This window comes from Natator depressus, chromosome 6 (assembly GCF_965152275.1).
Source record: "Natator depressus isolate rNatDep1 chromosome 6, rNatDep2.hap1, whole genome shotgun sequence".
Classification (NCBI taxonomy): domain Eukaryota; kingdom Metazoa; phylum Chordata; order Testudines; family Cheloniidae; genus Natator; species Natator depressus.
The window spans coordinates 57,909,093-57,927,778 of record NC_134239.1 but is presented as its reverse complement, the minus strand read 5'-3'; the positions used below and the strand labels follow the sequence as shown (position 1 = coordinate 57,927,778).

The window sequence follows — 18,686 nt, the reverse complement described above, 5'->3', positions numbered from 1 at the left end:
TAGGACAAGGATCCCAGGAAGAGCAGGGAGGGGAGTAAGAGATACCTGAAGTAATTTTTTAAAATGTGCCTTCTTAAAATTGTGTTTTTCATACAATCGTCCCTTTAAGCCAACAGCAGAACTGGATAGGGCATAGAAATGAACTCTTTAAAAATTGGTCTTTAAAACCGAGTTACACAAATTGAACATAATTAAGTTATACCAGCTGAACATGTATTGTGTGTATTTGAATGATGAGGTTGGCAGTAAAAAGTAATGAGAATAGATGTTAAAGTAATTTCTATACAATTTTCCGCTTATGTTAAATATGTTAAGATATTCAAACAGTAAAAAGGTCTTACACAAGTAGAAGAAACTAGTTTAGATTTAAAATGCATTTAATAGATCAAAAATGAAAGTCATGAAAAACTAAAAAGTATATCTGCATATTGTCAATTTTTGATAAAATAACAAGGAAAAAATTAAATCATTTAACTCTCATGAAGTCTGTTTGCAGTTTTGGATATGACTCTTAGCCATAACTCTAAACTAAAAGCTCCCTAAGCTAATCGGAAATTACTTACGTGTATCTGTTACATTCTAAAAATGAGTATTTTCTGTAGCTCCTCCTTCTTGAATACTGTCCCTTGCATAGGATCTGACCAGCAAATCTAGAACCTCTTACATAAGACAGTCAGTATATATACCTTAAGGGGCATATATTGAATACAGTATTCATAATATTATAAGTAATGAAAACAGATTTGCAGTCCCAGTGGGTTGAATGAAAGGGAAGTTCATACTGGAGAGCACACTGCTTATAGAACTCCGTTTACAGGCACATATGTTTTCCTTCTTCCAAAAAAATAAACACCAATACCCAGGATTATTGCTTTGTTCCTAAAACAGCTGGTTGATTTACCAGAAAATGCCAATTCGATGCAACCAAAATGTTCAAATGTAAAAACTTATCTATTTTAACAAACTTCTGTAGGAAATTTGTGTGGTTTTCTGCCAGCTCGCTTGGCTGGCTGTGGGGAGCCTGCACTTCCATGGTCTGTGGCTCCAGGGTACTCCTTCATGCAGTTCCAGCTCAAGATGGAGCTCTCAGGGATTCTAGCCCCCCCAGTCCAAGGCAGGGGACTCCAGAGGCAGCCTGAGGGTTCCTCACAGACAGGGGCAGCCAGCTGCTTCCTTTCATTTAGATTTTTTTACATCTAACAGGAACAGTTCAATTTTTCAAAAACAAAAAAACAAAAAGAAAAAAAATGTAGTTTCCTTTTTGTGGGCAATTCTGAAATTTAAATGTTTTTACCTAACTGGCACAAAACCTTTTTAGAGATGCTGAAATTTCCCACAGAATTGAAATGTCAAGTTTTGACCAGCTCTTTCCCCTAAGATGCATCTATCCAGGTTTTTAAACTACTTTCAAAGTAGCATTCAGGCACACACCTGGTATTTACTTTGCACACACATTTCAATCTAAGTAACCCCACAGCAAAGAGTGCCCATCCAAAGCTCTGGGCACCCTTGATATACATTTAAAAACATGTCATGGGCGTTATACAACATTAGTCAGCAAAAGCAGCAGCATATGAACAACAGAATTACAGAAATGATCTCATTATGAAATAATATACAACCAGCCAAATGACATGTATACATTCCCCAATACATAGTAAATGGATAAAATGAGGAGAAAACAGGGCTGTTAACAAAACACAAGCAGTGTCTGAAAAAAAATTTCAGACAAAAGTTGAAAGCCTCTACTTTCTAGTAACCTTGAAAAAGAGATACCTATACATTCTCTTGCAGGAATACTACTGATCATACATGGATCAAGATACTCACTCTCCTCTTTCCCTTTTATAACCTTTCAGATTATTCAGAGAATGATGAGCTTTGGGTTCTCTACGACTCAAATAAATAGAGATGCTCATTGATATTAATAGATGCAACAGTTTTTTGACAAACTTCACCTTCAGGAGACGCCAAATGGTAAGATATTATCTATGCATCTGATTCTTATTTCTAGGGTGTCTTTCACCGTATTGTCTGAACACTACAGATATTAGGAAGAAAAGTTCCAACTTCTTTCCTAGAAGTTGTACTAACAAGTATTTTGCCTTAAGATAAAATTTGGCTCTAATCAACCTTGACAATACCTTTGTAAGGGAGGTTTATACAGGAGGAATGTAAATTCAGTAACTTGGCCAAGATCATACAGAAAGTCCATGGCAGAACCAGGAATAGAACTGAGGAATCCCAGTTCCTATCCCCTACTTTAAAGCACTGCTATAGGTTGTAGGAAGAATGGAGGGGAGTTCTCTCTTCTGAAATTATAAACTATTTCAGTAGATCTTTTAAGTACAAACATACACCTGATCTGCTAGGACATTGGGAGTCACCTGGCTCATTTCTTTCTCTAATTAGAAGCAGTATGATGGGAGGCAAGGGGTGGTAGAAGACAAAAGGCATGCTAAGATATAACAGGAATACGAATGTTAGGACGACAACCTACTGGTCCTACTTTAGAAATCTGATTTTATGTGATGTTTCTCTCTCTCAATAGCTGACCACCAATTAATCTCTTTTATAAAAGAGGTTTAGGATCATAAACTTATATTGATTTTAAATCAAAAGAGAAATTGGAGAATAGCTACATACAGAACATTCTCTGAAAATAGTTTCATCAGAGACACCTTTTGCTTCATTGAATAATCTGCAAATTTATGTACTGTGAAAACCCAAAAGGACCTCGGCACTAAATCCAGATACATGAAACAGCACAATGGGAACTCTTGCAACAAGAGCCAACTTACCGGAGCACCTAGTGCTCTTTACCCTAGAGAGGATTTCATAAATGCTATATACCCATTTGGCGTTAAGCTCTTGTTCTACACGTGAAAAGTCACGTGTCTTCTGTCCTTGACACAGCTTAACAACCTTGAAAGTTAGAACTTTTTGAAAGAAGTCTTCAAAGTCTTCTGGGTCACCTCAATACAGATACATTTGGGTGAACAACAGTTTCTCTACAGGAGGAGGATCTTTTGGAATACCTGACTAATGACTAATAAATAAAGCACCATTCATGGGCCCTCATCTTTCACAGGTTCATACTTGGGAAACATGACCTCCTCCAGCCTGTGATGGTCCTAAAAGGCTTGTTATTCCTGATGAAAATGCTTAACTGGATGAAACCACAAAATCCATTTCTTGCCAATGGTTATTTATAGTGAATCACTTCTAAATTGTTTCTTGACTAATGCACTTAAATAAAGTAGACTTACAAAATATTAAGAGTTGACATTATTTAACCCCTTTTGTTGTTAGGCCTCCACCATGCTGTTACGTTGTTGTCCTCAATTGATATTCTACAGAAAATCAGTAGTTGTATTCAGCAGCACATCAAGTGTGTTCTATTTGGATGTTTCTGATACAGATATTCGACCATCAAGGTATGTGCATGCATCAACTGCTTCATTAGAAGGGTTTTAGGCTCTCTCATTTAAGCTTAGTAGCAAAATTAAAAGGGATATATATAGAAAACAGACTACTTTCCTGTTCTATAAATGTTTTATTTCCCCCCGTTCCAAAGCATTATGCAAGTTTCTCTTTAACATTCCAATTCTCCATTCCATAGCTGGGCATAGTCAGTTTAAAATCTAGCAGATGTGTGTTTCAATGCTTGTCAAACAGACCACAGACTTAGATAATTGACAACTGGGATACTCGGGGGGAGGAAGGGAGGAGAATGGGAAAGTCATTTTCCTGTTGAAAGTCTATACTGGACCACAGGTGCTATGAAAGTTACTGATCTATAATATAACATTACCCAATTTATGTTTTAATTTCAAAACATCTTCAGGAGGGGGAAAATAGAAAGGTGGCACAATTGGGAAATGATGCGTTATTAAAGCTATAAATCCACCTAGGAGGAAGAAAAGTGGGTTTATCCTTCAGATGTGGGGAGAAAGAATCTCGTTTCCCCACGAGTTCAGTATATAATGTTTTTAATTTTATTTGACTGAAATAAGCTCAATGTTTCCTATGCTGCATTTTTTTGAGGAAGTTCAGTGGAAGTGTAAGAAGTTGCCTTCAGCCATTCTTTAGCATAACATGTGCACTAAGGCCCAATTCAGAAAAGCACATAAACACACAAAAAGTTGGAGGACTGGAAGGGACCTCAAGAGGTCATCCTGCTGTGCTGAGGCAGGACCATCCCTGACAGGTGTCTATCCTACCTGTTCTTAAGAACCTCCAATGATTGGGATTCCACAACCTCCCTAGATAACCCTGATTGATTCCATTCCTAGTCAATAAAGCACATAAGTATATGCCTAAAGCTAAGCATGTGCTTAAAATGCAGCAACTTTAATGGGACTTAAGCACAGCCTTAAATGCTCTCCTGACTAAGGATGCTTTCCTAAACTGTGGCCTAAAAGATCATCTCAGGAATGACCCTATAGTCAGAAGGTGCTTAGATGCCCTGTTAATGGATGAGATATAAAAACTTTAAAAAACCCAGAATCATTCATACAGTAAAATTTGGGATTATTCAAATATGAACTGGGTCCACTTCCCCAAGGCCTGTTAGTTACACTGAAAAAGCCCTCAGTTATTTGAGGTAACATTTTCAGAGGCATGCATTCACCATATGTGCATGTTTGTGCATTTAGTTAATAAATCACTTTATCCTCATGTTGCTCTTCCTGCTCAGTTTAAATGTAGCAAAACTCTACGGTCTTTTTTACTCCTTTTACTCTTAAATTTAAAACCATAACAACCCCCACACCACCCATAGTTCTTTCAAAGCATTCTCTCAAACTTCCCAACCCTGAGCTGCATATAAGGCTAATCCTTCTCTTTTTGTCTTTATTTTCCTTTGAAACAGTTTATATCACTCATTGTTTAGCTCCTCTGACAGGCTTTGGCTTTGCCATTAGTTTCACTTAAGCCCCAGAGCCTGGAAGCAGCATGGGTAACTAGCAAGAGAGGCAACCATTTGTTTTAATTCTGGCTGGGTCGGGAAGTCAGGAAAACTGGGTGGTGGAGAGTATGAGATGCAGTATGCCTATATATATATATATATATATCTCCTACATCATAACAGAGTGCTGAGAAATTTCACTGTTACCACAGCCACCACCTAGAAGGCCACAAGAACCAAAATTTCTGTGAGACCCATAGCAAACGTTTTCATCACTATAAGAGAGGTGAGTAAAACACATTAATAGTCAGTGTTTCACTAGGAAGCTGCTATCTGAATGTATTTCTTCTCTATAGAATGAATTGCCATTGTTGGACACTGAAAGTTACCACAACATGCTTGAATTGAGCAAAGAAGTTAAGATCTAAGCCATATCCACACTGCCTCTGGAGTGGACGCAGCTTCTAATGGCAAAAATGTACTTTTGCCAGTATAGCTTATATCATTCCACCCCCGAACAAAACATGTTACAAAGGTGCAGTTTTACCGGTATAACTAGGTCTACACTAGGGGCTTTTGCTGGCGCAGCTATGTCAGTGGCAAATCACAAATCATCACATCCCTTTCTGACCTAGCTATGCCAGCAAAAGTTTATAGTTTAGACCTGGTCTGAGGGTCTCTCTCAGTTGTACAACCTCCTTACCGAGATCTGCAAACCTGACTGTGCCTCCAGTTTAAAAGCTAAGCACAACCCTTTGAGTCTTCATTTCACCCAAGCTCAGTCGGGACCGGTGCAGAAATTCTTACTTCAGAAAGTTTCAGATGCTGGTCTAATCTCTCTAATTACGCTCCGCTACAAACCTTTTGCTTTTAATTCTGCAATGTGTCATTTTTCTTACTGTCGAGATTACATAGTCCTCTTCTCGCACCCTCATCTTCTTTAAAAGCAACCACCTTGCTCTCTTGCTTTCTCTTCCCTCTCCCTACCAGGATGAGAGAGCAGACAAACAGAACTAATGAAATGTCATAATTTACCAGTGTGTGTAGCTGGTGTACAGGTTCAAAGCCCCTATCTGTCACAGTTCCACAGCAAAGAGAAAGAAAATGCCCTGTCACCGTTGCATCCATTTGGCGATAAATCCCAGTACAGAGCACACTCAAAAGGAGAAAATAAACCAAATTTTAAAAAGAAGTTTATATTAGCAGCCGCAGTTTGCTTACAACTACATTACCCACCTGCTGAAGTGAAGAAACAGATTGACAGAGCCAGAAGAGTACCCAGAAGTTACCTACTACAGGACAGGCCCAACAAAGAAAATAACAGAACGTCACTAGCCGTCACCTTCAGCCCCCAACTAAAATCTCTCCAACGCATCATCAAGGATCTACAACCTATCCTGAAGGGTGACCCATCACTCTCACAGAACTTGGGAGACAGGCCAGTCCTTGCTTACAGACAGCCCCCCAACCTGAAGCAAATACTCACCAGCAACCACACACCACACAACAAAAACACTAACCCAGGAACCTATCCTTGCAACAAAGCCCGTTGCCAACTGTGTCCACATATCTATTCAGGGGACACCATCCTAGGGCCTAATCGCATCAGCCACACTATCAGAGGCTCGTTCACCTGCACATCTACCAATGTGATATATGCCATCATGTGCTAGCAATGCCCCTCTGCCATGTACATTGACCAAACTGGACAGTCTCTACGTAAAAGAATAAATGGACACAAATCAGACGGCAAGAATTATAACATTCAAAAACCAGTCGGAGAACACTTCTATCTCTCTGATCACACACCTAAAAGTGGCAATTCTTCAACAAAAAAACTTCAAAAACAGACGCCAACGAGAGACTGATGAATTGGAATTAATTTGCAAACTGGAAACCATTTACTTAGGCTTGAATAAAGACTGGGAGTGGATGTGTCATTACACAAAGTAAAACTATTTCCCCATGTTTATTCCCCTCCTACTGTTCTTCACACGTTCTTGTCAACTGCTGGAAATGGCCCACCTTGATTATCACTACAAAAGGTTTTTTTCCCTCTCCTGCTGGTAATAGCTCACCTTACCTGATCACTCTCCTTACAGTGTGTATGGTAACACCTACTGTTTTATGTTCTCTATGTACATAAAATCTCCCCACTGTATTTTCCACTGCATGCATCCGATGAAGTGAGCTGTAGCTCATGAAAGTTTATGCTCAAATAAATTTGTTAGTCTCTAAGGTGCCACAAGTACTCCTTTTCTTTTTTCTAGAGCTGAGCTTTCTGTCTTGCTAGCATTCCCATCCCACGCAGGCCCAAGGAACAAGGGACAGAGCTTGGTTTTCCAGTCAGTCACCTGCATGGCCATACTTGGCTACCATGAGGGGAACTTTTTTGTTGTTTTTTGTTTACGCAGCCTCGAACAGCACATGTATAGATTTCATCAATGTATGAAAAAGAGAACCTCGGGACCTAGACAACTGGCAATCGTGTTATTTGGTTAGTCTCAGACAGGTAGGCTACTAAATTGTTCCACTGGTTCACTTGCTGGCTCAGTTCTAACACCATCATAAACACCACAGGGCGACTTCAGAGAAAAAGGTGCAAAACAGATGCAGCAAAGGGGAAGAGACGCAGCCCCAACTAACAGAAAGGCCATGAAGGAACTGACATTGGAAGACAGACTGAAAATTAAATATATACAGTTTGGAGAGAAAAGGAGACTAAGAAATGACAGGATAAGAGTCTACATATATCTCCAGGGTGTCCAGGGAGAGGAGGGTAAAGTACATTGTTCAAGGCGTCAAGTAGAGAGGTAACAGTGTGAAATTGTTCAAGGGAGAGTTTTGACAAGGTATCAGGAAAATTTTTCTGCAGTTAGAGGAGTAAGAATGTAGAATGCTCTCTAGGGCAGCAGTAGAAGCATCATCCCTGGAATATTCAAGAGCAAGTTAGATAAAGCACTTGTAAGTATTCAGTAGGGACAATCTTGCACACCACAGGAGCTGAGGGAACTAGATGGCTGGCTGTGTCTTTGTCACCTCTAATATCTAGGATTATATTAGTTTGAAAAACTGAAAAATCTAAATGGAGTTGAAGTACATATATATCTGTGAAATATTTTAATGCATTAGACATAAAAGGACACTAAGAGAACAGGTTATTTTATTTTCTTAAGTGCATTTTTAATGCTCATGAAATATGGTGAATTTCTGGCATTAGAAACTGAAGTCTCCGATTATCTACACAAGGTATACAAGATGGGCAGTATTTGTGCAAAACTTCCCCTGCATCCTGCCTGTCCCCTCTGTCTTTGTACCTCTGTGCTGAAATAAAAGGGGTACATCTCAAGGCAAGAGGTCAGTTCACTCTTTCATTCAATCCTTGCTCTCTGGTGCCACTGCAAACAAGGGGAATAATTAATGCTGGATGGATCACGCAGTAAGCAGCTAGAACAGAAGAAGTCTGTCTAGCAGTTTGGGTGCTGGCTTAGAACACGGAAGACCTAAGTTCAAGTCCTTGCTCCACTAACAGCTTCCTGTGTGATCTTGGGCAGATCACTTGGTCTCTCTGTGCCTCAGTTGCCAATTTGTAAAATGGGGACAACAGTACTTCTTATAGTGATGTTGCGAGGATAAATACATTAAGGGCTGTACTCACATACAACAATAATGAGGTACATATAAATCCCTAAAGTCGATCTGAGTTGTTTGTACTAAATTCTTACATTTTCCACTTGGCTATGAGCCCTAAGTAATCCTTTTAACTCCAATTATGGAGTCAGCTAACCTAAATTTTATCCTCAGGTTGCAGGCTAACCTGTTTAATTTCTTTACCTTTACTCCACTAGCAACTAATTTGACAGCTGACTCCTCACATACATGTAGAACCTCAGAGTTATGAACTGACCAGTCAACCACACACCTCACTGGGAACCGGAAAAGTATGCAATCAGGCAGCAGCAGAGACCAACAAAACAAAACAAAAAAAGCAAATACAGGACAGTACTGAGTTAAACGTAAACTACCAAAAAAAAAAAAAAAAATAAAGGGAAAGCAGCATTTTTCTTCCACATTGTCAAGTTTCAAAGCTGTATTAAGTCAATGTTCAATTGTAAACTTTTGAAAGAACAACCATAACGTTTTGTTCAGCATTACGAACATTTCAGAGTTACGAACAACCTCCATTCCCGAGGTGTTTGTAACGATAAGCTTCTACTGTAATCCAAAGTCTGGCCATCATTTTGAAAATTTTCATCTGACTCTAGTCCAATAACATTTCTGTTAAGGAAGACAGACTCTATATCTACACTTATGGCAGAGTACATGCACTGCACGTCCCCCTAGCATGGGTATAAACAGTTGTGTAGATGGTGAGGCACTGCTTAGGCGAGCAGAGTAACAATACACTCTAAGATTCTGGTGTATACCCAATACGGCACTCTACACTCCTCCCTCCTTTACATTGCTATTTTTAGAAGTGTAGCATCAGGCTGCCTCCCCACTGCCAGAGCCTTTCCCCACTGCTTCCCCCCACCACAGCCTTTCACAGCAGCATGTAGCTACACATATCCTACGTGCCACTGGCAGTTTAGACAAGGCCTAAGAAGCTACAAAATACTGGTGTATCTCCTTTGTTTTAAAGAAGATTTACATTCTATGAGAAACTCAGAACAGCTCCAGCACACTGGAAGGAAGCTGAGTAAAAAAAGTGCCCCAGTTAGCTGGAAATCTAGGGTATCCTTAAGAAGACAGAAGCGTGCTTCATAGATGAGACACACTGTCTCTGTCTACACCCCTGAAACTGCTGGCTGAAACTAAATTTTCAAATGGCCATTTGTGTAGAGAGAATATAGTTTTGCTAAGCTGATTTTAAAAACAAGGTAGTGACCTAGGCTGGAGAAAGGATATAACTTTGCTAAATTGATAAAAAAACCCTATCTGCCCTGGTGACACAATTGTGCCAAATGAAACCACTTTATAAATGGCATTTTCAGCAGTGTAGATGAGCCTTGCAACAAGGTGACTTGCCCCTAAGGGCTGGAAGGCCTGTGGCCAGCCAACCCTGATTAATAAGGAATCACTCCTGAGAAGGATCAGATGCTTTCCATTATAAGAGCAGCAGGAAGCTGCAGAGAGAGGGAAGTTTAGGAAGGTGTAGCAGAGACTGAAGAAAAGCTCCTGCAGGAAAGACCCTGAGACCAGGAAAGTTGCTCTAGGTAGCTAGGACTGGGAATAGCCTGCTAAGACAGGAGGAAGATGACCTTGACAGCAGGGTAGTTTGGAAGTCAGAGCCTGAAAGCTGAGCTCCAGCCAGGAAAGTCTGGGAGTGGTGACTGAATTGGGACCCACCTCTGGGAAGGAGTGCTGGGGACTCCCAATGTAGGTGGGGGGCGGGGGGAAAAGAGAGAGAGGCTGAGGTTGAGGCTTGGAAGGCCAGACTGTGTAAGGACTAAATAAACTGGACCCCAGGAGGGAAATGTTTAAACTACCTTTGGTCTGGAGGTGTGCAATTCTTACGGGGCCGTGGAGAGAGGGAAAACAGAGGCAAGGTACTGCAGAGTGACCTCTTGCCATGCGGGGATGCTCCAGAAGCAGCTGACCCTGTTACAGAGCTCTTCCTACTTCGAATTAATTTGATATGTTTTCCTGTTCAATCTTAGTTCTACCAACGAGGTTAAGTAAAGTAAGAGAGGATTTTTAAAAGTGCATTATGAAATTAGAAAGTCATTCCATAGAAAATGTGGTCTATAGTGACAAGATTTAAAAATCTCTAACCACACTTCAATAGTCTCAGATTAGTTATTTCAAGAGACTTTCCAAACAAAAATCCATCCTGGGCGACAACTAAACAAAAGCATTTCAAACTTTTCTAAAAGTGATAACCAGACCATCCAGCATTCTAGATGATCTGTAGCTTTTCAAACTAACAAAAAGACTGGACTGCATGGGATTGGCATATATATATGGGACATCTTATAAATTATCCTATTATATTGGTCAATATAGATAAAGAAAAACTTGCAGATGGTGGGCCATATTGTTCCTTCCATGAGTCTTGCCATTGGAGGAGGTGGTTTACTGCAAGGATTTCTTCTTACTGTCCTGATTAGGGCTTTTCTTGCTACCTCATGGAAAAGTCACCCAATGCCTCTGGGGAAACTCACTGGGGACCTGGGCCACCCATACAAAGGCCTTGTATACCTACCGTGGTTCTGGCACTATAGCCACTCTCCCAGAGACTTCCTGCCTCCAGTAGCAGTGGCTCTGGGGCAAGAAGCAGGGAGCACTGTATCAACTTTTCTGGCTATGTTCTGCAGTTCCAGAGGAGAGTTGCACAACATCCTGCCAACAATGCCTCTTCCTTCCCAACTCCACAGCCTCCCTTGTATGGGCCCTAGACCTCTCTGCTGAGGTTGGGATGGCAATGCTGTAGAAATACATGGACTCCTCCCCTTCCTTCATGTGCTGGGAAGGAGGGAGATCTGCACATGGAAGATGTCTGCACATGTAAACTCAAGAAGGGTATGATCTGGGCCAGTGGATTTACAGGTTTTACATCATTTGAGTGTATAAAATCAAAATAGACTGGGAAGATCGTAAAGGTCCTTAGAGCCAAGGTTCTTGCTTAAAAAAACATCCCACATGAATCCATTTTAGCCTGACCAAAAAGAGTTCCCATTAGTCAATCTGATTTTCCTCAATAAAATATCTACACACCATACTCCATAACCAGTGGAGCCACACTGCAGTTTAAGAGATAATGTAAAATATACCCAGGGTCTGCATGGATTCATTTTGACGGAGACAATAGAAATGCAAAATAGAAATTACTTCAATAAAGACTACAGCATGAAATTTATAAATGATTATGTCAAATGTTTAAGTCAGAAACATGTTGAGGTGCAATGATGCAGATTACAAATATATGTTTTGGGAATGTTTTTAAAAATGCTGTGTGTCTGTGTGAATACTGAACGCAGAAAAATACAACAGAGATTGATCAAGGATCTGTCCTAGGACTGGTGGTGTTTAATATATTTATTAAATGATCTGGAACAAGGGATTAACAGCAATGAAGCTAAATTTGCGGATGACACAATTGTTTAGGTTAGTCAAGTCTAGAGAATATTGTGAGGAATTTCAGAAGGATCTAACAAAGCTGGGTATTTGGAAAATACAACGACAGAAGATGCTCAGTGTAGGCATGTACAAGGAAGCAAGCATACATTGATAGGCACAAATCTGACCTCAAACTGGGTCTAAATTAAATTAGAAACTCAAGAAAGAAACATGGGCATGTTTGGAGAGAGCCCCATGAAAACCTCTGTACAAACCGCAGGAATGTTCAAAAATGCAAAATGAAACATTAGGTTGTACTAAGAAAGGGAGATAAAATACTGAACATATTACAATGCCTTTCTACAAAATGATGATGCATCCTCACCTTGAATTCTGTATTCAATTATGGTCATCCCATCTCAAAAAAAGGATATAGCAGAAGTAGAAGAGGTCCTGAGAAAGAGAACAATATTTGTTGGAAGCCTTTAAAGACATCCATGTGAGAAGATATGATACAGGTACACAGAATAATAAATGGCCCAGAGTATAATAAATGAGAGCTTATATTTATTTCCCCTTTTAAACCAGCCAGTAAATTGATAATCTATTTAGTAACATAAGAACATAAGAATGGCCATACTGGGTCAGACCAAAGGTCGATCCAGCCCAGTATCCTGTCTTCCGACAGTGGCCAATGCCAGGTGCCCCAGAGGGAGTGAATGTAACAGGTAACGATCAAGTGATCTCTCTCCTGCTATCCATCTCCACCTTCTGACAAACAGAGGCTAGAGACACAATTCCTTACCCATCCTGTCTAATAGTCATTAACGGACTTAACCTCCATGAATTTATCCAGTTCTCTTTTAAACCCTGTTATAAAGTCCTAGCCTTCACAATCTCCTCAGGCAAGGAGTTCCACAAGTTGACTGTGCGCTGAGTGAAGAAGAACTTCCTTTTATTTGTTTTAAACCTGCTGCCTATTAATTTCATTTGGTGGCCCCTAGTTCTTATATTAGTAAAAAGGAAATATTTTTATACATACAATGTGTAATTAGCCTCTAGGATTCAAAAGAGGAGTAGACATCCATATGAATACTACCACCCTTCAGTTACAGTAGCGGAGGTAAAATGTAAGATGTATAAATTCTCACACACAATCCTTGGGACATAATCCAACCAATTATTCCCTAGATTTATGAAGAAATCTCGCCGACAGACAAATTGTTGGACAACTGTTTCCTATGGGAACTTTACCCTTTCCTCTGAAGCATCTGGTACTGACACTATTGGACACAGAATATCAAACTAGGTGGACTGAATCAGTATGGCAGTTTCTAAGATCCACACATATATGGGGGAAAGTGAAAAATATAGAAAGCGTTGGTAGCATGGCTTACTTTAATATTACCTGATATTTCCTATTATATGATCCATTTTCATTTCAATATAACTTTGCCAAATGAACCATCTGGGCTGACATTTTCCATGCTGGGTGTCTGCCTCAGAGTTGTTGCAGACTCAGAGGAAGGAGACAGGTTGGAAAAATTTAGCCATTTTTGCAAACAAGGCTAGGGAAAGATACATTGGCAAAACAATGTTATATTAATCTCTTCTATAAAAGCCCTAGAACCCTCATGCTTTGGAGCAGGAATAGAAATTTGGCAGTGGGTGGCCTTGTTATCAGGGATTTGTCTTGTCAGCTCTTTGAAAATCTGCCCATATTTGGGCAAGTTATAAGTCTTTGAAAAATTGAAGACTTGCTAGAGATTTGCATCTTATGTTTCCAGAGATTTGGACTGCACTGGGAGTGCTCCAACCCAGTGCAGAGTAGGACTTTTCCTACAAGTGTATCTCTTGGCTGCTGCAGGCCATGCCAGGTCTTGGTCCAGATATCAAAATTGAGAGAGGGAGACTGTTTCTCCTATGCTCTCTATGTCACTTCTGCTGGGGCCAGACAGTAGGAGGAAACTACCCAATTTGAAGGCAGAAGGGCCAAGAGCTGGACAGGGGGAGTAGACTGGAACAAGGAGCCTTGGAGGGAGGGGGTCAGGGAGACAGGAACTGGGAGCCAAGGGAAGAGAGAGATCTGATGAGGAACCAGGATGTGGAAGGAGAACTGACACTGGCTGGGCAAAGAGACTAAGACAACAAGCCAAGCAGAGGTTGGGAGAAGCACCTGAGATTGGATAAGAACATAAGAACAGCCATACTGGGTCAGACCAAGGACCATCTAGCCCAGTATCCTGTCTTCACACAGGTGCCCCAGACGGAATGAACAGAACAGGTAATCATCAAGTGATCCATTCCCTGTCGCTCATTCCCAGCTTCTGGCAAACAGAGGCTAGGGACACCATCCCAGCCCATCCTGGCTAATAGCTACTGATGGACCTATCCTCCATTAATTTATCTAGTTCTTTTTTGAACCCTGTTATAGTCTTGGCCTTCACAACATCCTCTGGCAAGGAGTTCCACAGGTTGACTGTGTGTCATGTGAAGAAATACTTCCTTTTATTTGTTTTAAACCTGCTGCCTATTAATTTCATTTGGTGACCCCTAGTTCTTGTGTTATGAGAAGTAAATAACACTTCTTATTTACTTTCTCCACACCAGTCATGATTTATAGATGAGGAGGCCCACAGAGGAAGACCGGGAGCCAGTGGGAATAGGGATCATCAGGAATAGGGAGGGGGTAAAGCAGAGACAGATCTGACAAGGACACAGGCAGGACAGAGGAATTGGGACTGGATGAGCAAAGGGGCAAAGGAAACTGAGATGGGGAGCAGGTGATGGCGATTGCACAGGCTGGGCAAAAAGTGGGACTGGGAGCCTTGGAGGAAAATGGAGATCGGATGAGGAGCTGTGTGGGGAGACTGGGACCAAGATGAGAAGCCTAAGGAGTGGAGCCTGGGATTTGGACAAGAGGCCAGGGTGGAAAAGAGACAGGACTAGGACAGGTTGGATGAGATGAGGCAGAAGGGAAGAAGTTTGTGGGGAAATGGGCAGAAGAGTCTATGCCCACCAAAGCATGCTCCCCTCCAGAGTCTAGAATGGGAACGAAGATTTCCAAGTCTCACCATTCCTCTGCTGTGAAGCCCGCTGGGCAAAGCATCCCATCTTCCAACAATGTACTACTGCTATCAGTTATTCCACAAACTCAAGTGACAGAGGTCAGATGTAAAGGTTCCAAACTTGCTGATGACCCATGTGAATGTCAATGCGATGTCACATGATGGAATTTGTTGTTTTCTATTTGCTTTTTAAAAAAGAAATCAGCGAAATTACACACAAAAGTACATAAAAGAACATTATTAAAGCTGCAAAGCCAAGCACACAGAAGTTAGGAAGTGTAAGAATTAAGGATCCATGCGCAACCTTCATTTGGCCTCCTTGTGCATATGGATTATCTTTAATTATATGACCACATACCTGTTTTCCCACAGGGCCCAAGCCTCATTCAGTGCACAGGCAGGAAGAGAAAGGCTGATCTCATCTACAGCTGGGTGAAATGTTTTAGGCAAACAGTAAATTCATTGAAAAGAGAAGTTTCAGGCAGACTGAAGTTATTTGTTAATTTGGGTCAAATTGGGTGAACGATTCCATTCGAATAAAGAAATGAGGAAAACATTTAGGAAGCCAAAACTATTCATTTCAACATTTTCTGAATGAAAATGTTAGGGGGTGGGTTTTCTCCCTGGTGGTCCCTAGAGGCCAGGCATCCCAGCTGCTCCAATAAGCACTCACATGATACTGCTTAACTCAAATATTTGCCCAAAACAGGTTTCTCTTTATTGACAGGTTTCAGAGTAGCAGCCGTGTTAGTCTGTATTCGCAAAAAGAAAAGGAGTACTTGTGGCACCTTAGAGACTAACACATTTATTTGAGCATAAGCTTTCGTGAGCTACAGCTCAATCGAGTAACCCGTGTCAGTCGGGTCCTGAAACACAGTGCAACAGAGAGGTTTTAATGCAAAACAGGAAAAACAGTCTCATGTGCAGTGTAGTCCTGGCCGTTTCCTTCTCTCAGGTGACATGCTTCCCATCCTCCTGTCACCTAGAGGCACATTCTCCACAGCCCTCTCCAGCCCGAGCTGTTTTACTGGACTACTTTGGCTTTCTTGCAACCTGTTTTCATCACTCACTGCCTAGAATCCTTTCCAGACAGGTCTAGCTCACACAATCCCCTGTCAGTTGCCTCCCTGCCCTGGCAGCCTTCCTCTCAGACAGAGGGCTTGCAGACCTCCTCTCTCCAATCTACCCCAGCTGGAACTAGTAATGACCTAACTAGCTACAGGTGTCTTTCATGAGGCTCAATAATCTCCTCATAAGCAGGCTGCTGGTCATAGGGGACTTGGCCCTGATCCCTCTAAAAGGGACCAAGCACCTGTGACAGACCCAAAGGTTTAGAAAATGTCAATTAGAATTGACCTGCACAAATTTTTGTTTTGTTTTGTTTTGGAGAGGAGAAAAAAAAATCACTAGACTGGGTACAAATCTAAAATTTTCAGTTAAAACAAAAATTAGAAGAAAATTATCAATTATTTGCTGATTTCTAGTTTCCTGGTTAAGGCAGTTTAATTCTGCTCTGGAGAACTGAATTCCCTGCCTCTGCCATAGAGTTCCTGCATGCTGCTAAGCAAACCACTTAGCAAACTTTCACAGGTGGTCACAAATGTGTGTTCCTCATTTTCTGGGCGCCTTATTTAAGACTCTGGGGTCTGATTTCCGGAAGTGCTGAACACTCACAGCTGTAGTTGAAGTCCATGGGAACTGTGCTTTGAACATATAAAGTGCTATATAATGCTAAGTATGCTGTAAAATAAGGTCCCAGGTGTCTCAAACAGGGCACTCAAAATTAGTGGATCCTTCGACCTTAATCTCTCTGTGCCTCCATTCACCATCTGTAAAATGGGAATAGTCCCATTTCCCATGGATGCTGTGAAAATAAATGATTTGTGAAGCACTCAGATACTCTTCTACCATGGAAAAATCCCATGAGGAAATGAATAATTCAGTCTTCTGAGCAGGATTAGAACAGCATGGTGGTGTGGGGCCATACATTGAACTTTGAAGAGAAAATAAATATTGAATAGGTGGTCATTAAGTGAGCACATCCATCCTGTGCATTGAGTGAACTCCTGTGGAAAAAGAATAAAGTATGTGATCATGAAGTTAGACTATCATAACGCATAGGCACCAGAGGCCAGATTAAGGTTGCACAGGCAACTTTAATCCTAGCATTTCATAACTTTTGAGTGCTAGACTTTGCAACCTTAATAATGGTATTTTAATGTAGTTTTGTGTAATATTTATAAATACCAGAAATATAGTGGGTTCAGGAAATAAGCATCTTGGAGTGCTAAAAGTATGAACTGGTGTACTTAAATGACTGAATTGTGTTTGAAAAGGCATGAAGCGCTGTAGGAAAACCAAAGATTAGGGGGAAAAAGATTGTGGCACTGTGCTTCAACAACGAAAACAATCTTTTCACTTACTTTATAGACTCGGACTTCAAAGCCACAAGGGACCATGCTGATCATTTAGTCTGACCTCCTGCACATAGCAGGCCACAGAACCCTACCCACCCACTCCTGTAACAGACCCATAACCTCTGGCGGAGTTACTTTCTTGTACTGCTACTTCAGTAGGTGAATATTAGAGCAAAAATACTGGACAAGTATTTAATTATCCAAAGGAGAAAGGGACCATGAGCAAAAAGTAGTATGGGGCTTATGAAGACTAAATAACACAAGGAAAACTTGGGCTGCTTTTTATAGAATTGGTGGATAAAGGGAATGCAGCAGATGAAATATTTCTTGAAAAATTAAGTCAAATACATGTGACACTCTTAAGGAGCAAAGTCCACAGTGCATGTTTAACCCCAAACCCTAGCATATCTTTCATTCATTGGTGTCCATTTAAACTCAGGACACATTCTTTCAGTGACAATAGTGAAGACCAATCTGGAAAAACACATGCAAGCCAAGGTGCTGCATTCAACTGGCTGACATTCTGACTTACGAATATTTCTCCCTTGAGAAGCCTATCTAATTTCCTCCCTTTGAAAAGCCGCTGTCTTTCACACAGAAGCAATGCCCTCTGTGGCACCAGACAGCTGTTTCAGTAGGATTTAATTTACCTGGGAGATGAAGGAGAGTATGAAAAAATCTGTATCAGAGATGGTGCCAGGATTGCAAAACATGATAGATGTAAAATAATTCAAGGTTGTGCACTAAAAGTTTTTCTTCGGGTGAGATAGATTATTAGGAACAAAATGAGGGCCGTCAGAAATTGACCCGTCCAGTATGTGCTCTCTTTATATTTTCTCCTCTCAGTGCCTCACTCTTCACTCTGTCTTTAGAGCATGCACTTTCAAGAAGTCAGCCAACCTGACAAAGCTCGCTTGTCCATCCCTATCAGAGAAAACAGGACACAGGTATTCTACATTGTCACTTGCCCCCTTGAAAATCCACAGACAGTCCTTACGTGTATTATATGCTGGATAATTTTATATGGGTATATTTTAGTGCTCATGAAAGTAAGTTAATACAGCGTTGTAGCCATGTTGTTCCCAGGATATTAGGGAGATAAGCTGGGTTAGGTAATATTTTTATAAGTCCATCTTCTGTCAGTGAAAGAGACAAGCTTTCGAGTTACACAGAGCTCTTCTTCAAGTCACTGTGTAGCTCAAAAGCATCTCTCTTTCATGAAGTTAGTCCAAT

The 18,686-nt window shown here is 40.9% G+C and overlaps 2 protein-coding genes across 3 annotated transcripts in view; one reads left to right on the top strand and one right to left on the bottom strand.

The window, feature by feature from the left end:
* LOC141989078 (transmembrane protein 263-B-like) overlaps positions 1 to 18,686 on the bottom strand; it is a 304,105-nt gene that overhangs the window by 185,179 nt on the left and 100,240 nt on the right. The gene's annotated exons all lie outside the window — the stretch shown is intronic.
* Positions 1,866 to 6,677, top strand: LOC141990058 (uncharacterized). 2 transcript variants are annotated; one of them, XM_074957016.1, is made up of 4 exons: positions 1,866 to 1,977; positions 3,313 to 3,437; positions 5,122 to 5,195; positions 6,116 to 6,677. In XM_074957016.1, the coding sequence occupies exons 1-4, from the start codon at positions 1,912 to 1,914 to the stop codon at positions 6,580 to 6,582; spliced, it is 732 nt and encodes a 243-aa protein (XP_074813117.1). In that variant the 5' UTR covers positions 1,866 to 1,911; the 3' UTR covers positions 6,583 to 6,677. The 2 variants fall into 2 exon arrangements, with proteins under 2 accessions (XP_074813117.1, XP_074813118.1); XM_074957017.1 differs by having other exon boundaries at positions 5,900 to 6,677.

Coding starts and splice junctions, on each gene's coding strand:
- LOC141990058 (XM_074957016.1), top strand. CDS start 1,912: ATGCTCATTGATATTAATAGATGCAACAGTTTTTTGACAAACTTCACC. Junction 1,978..3,312: donor CCTTCAGGAGACGCCAAATG/GTAAGATATTAT, acceptor TTTTGTTGTTAG/GCCTCCACCATGCTGTTACG. Junction 5,196..6,115: donor TTTTCATCACTATAAGAGAG/GTGAGTAAAACA, acceptor TTATATTAGCAG/CCGCAGTTTGCTTACAACTA.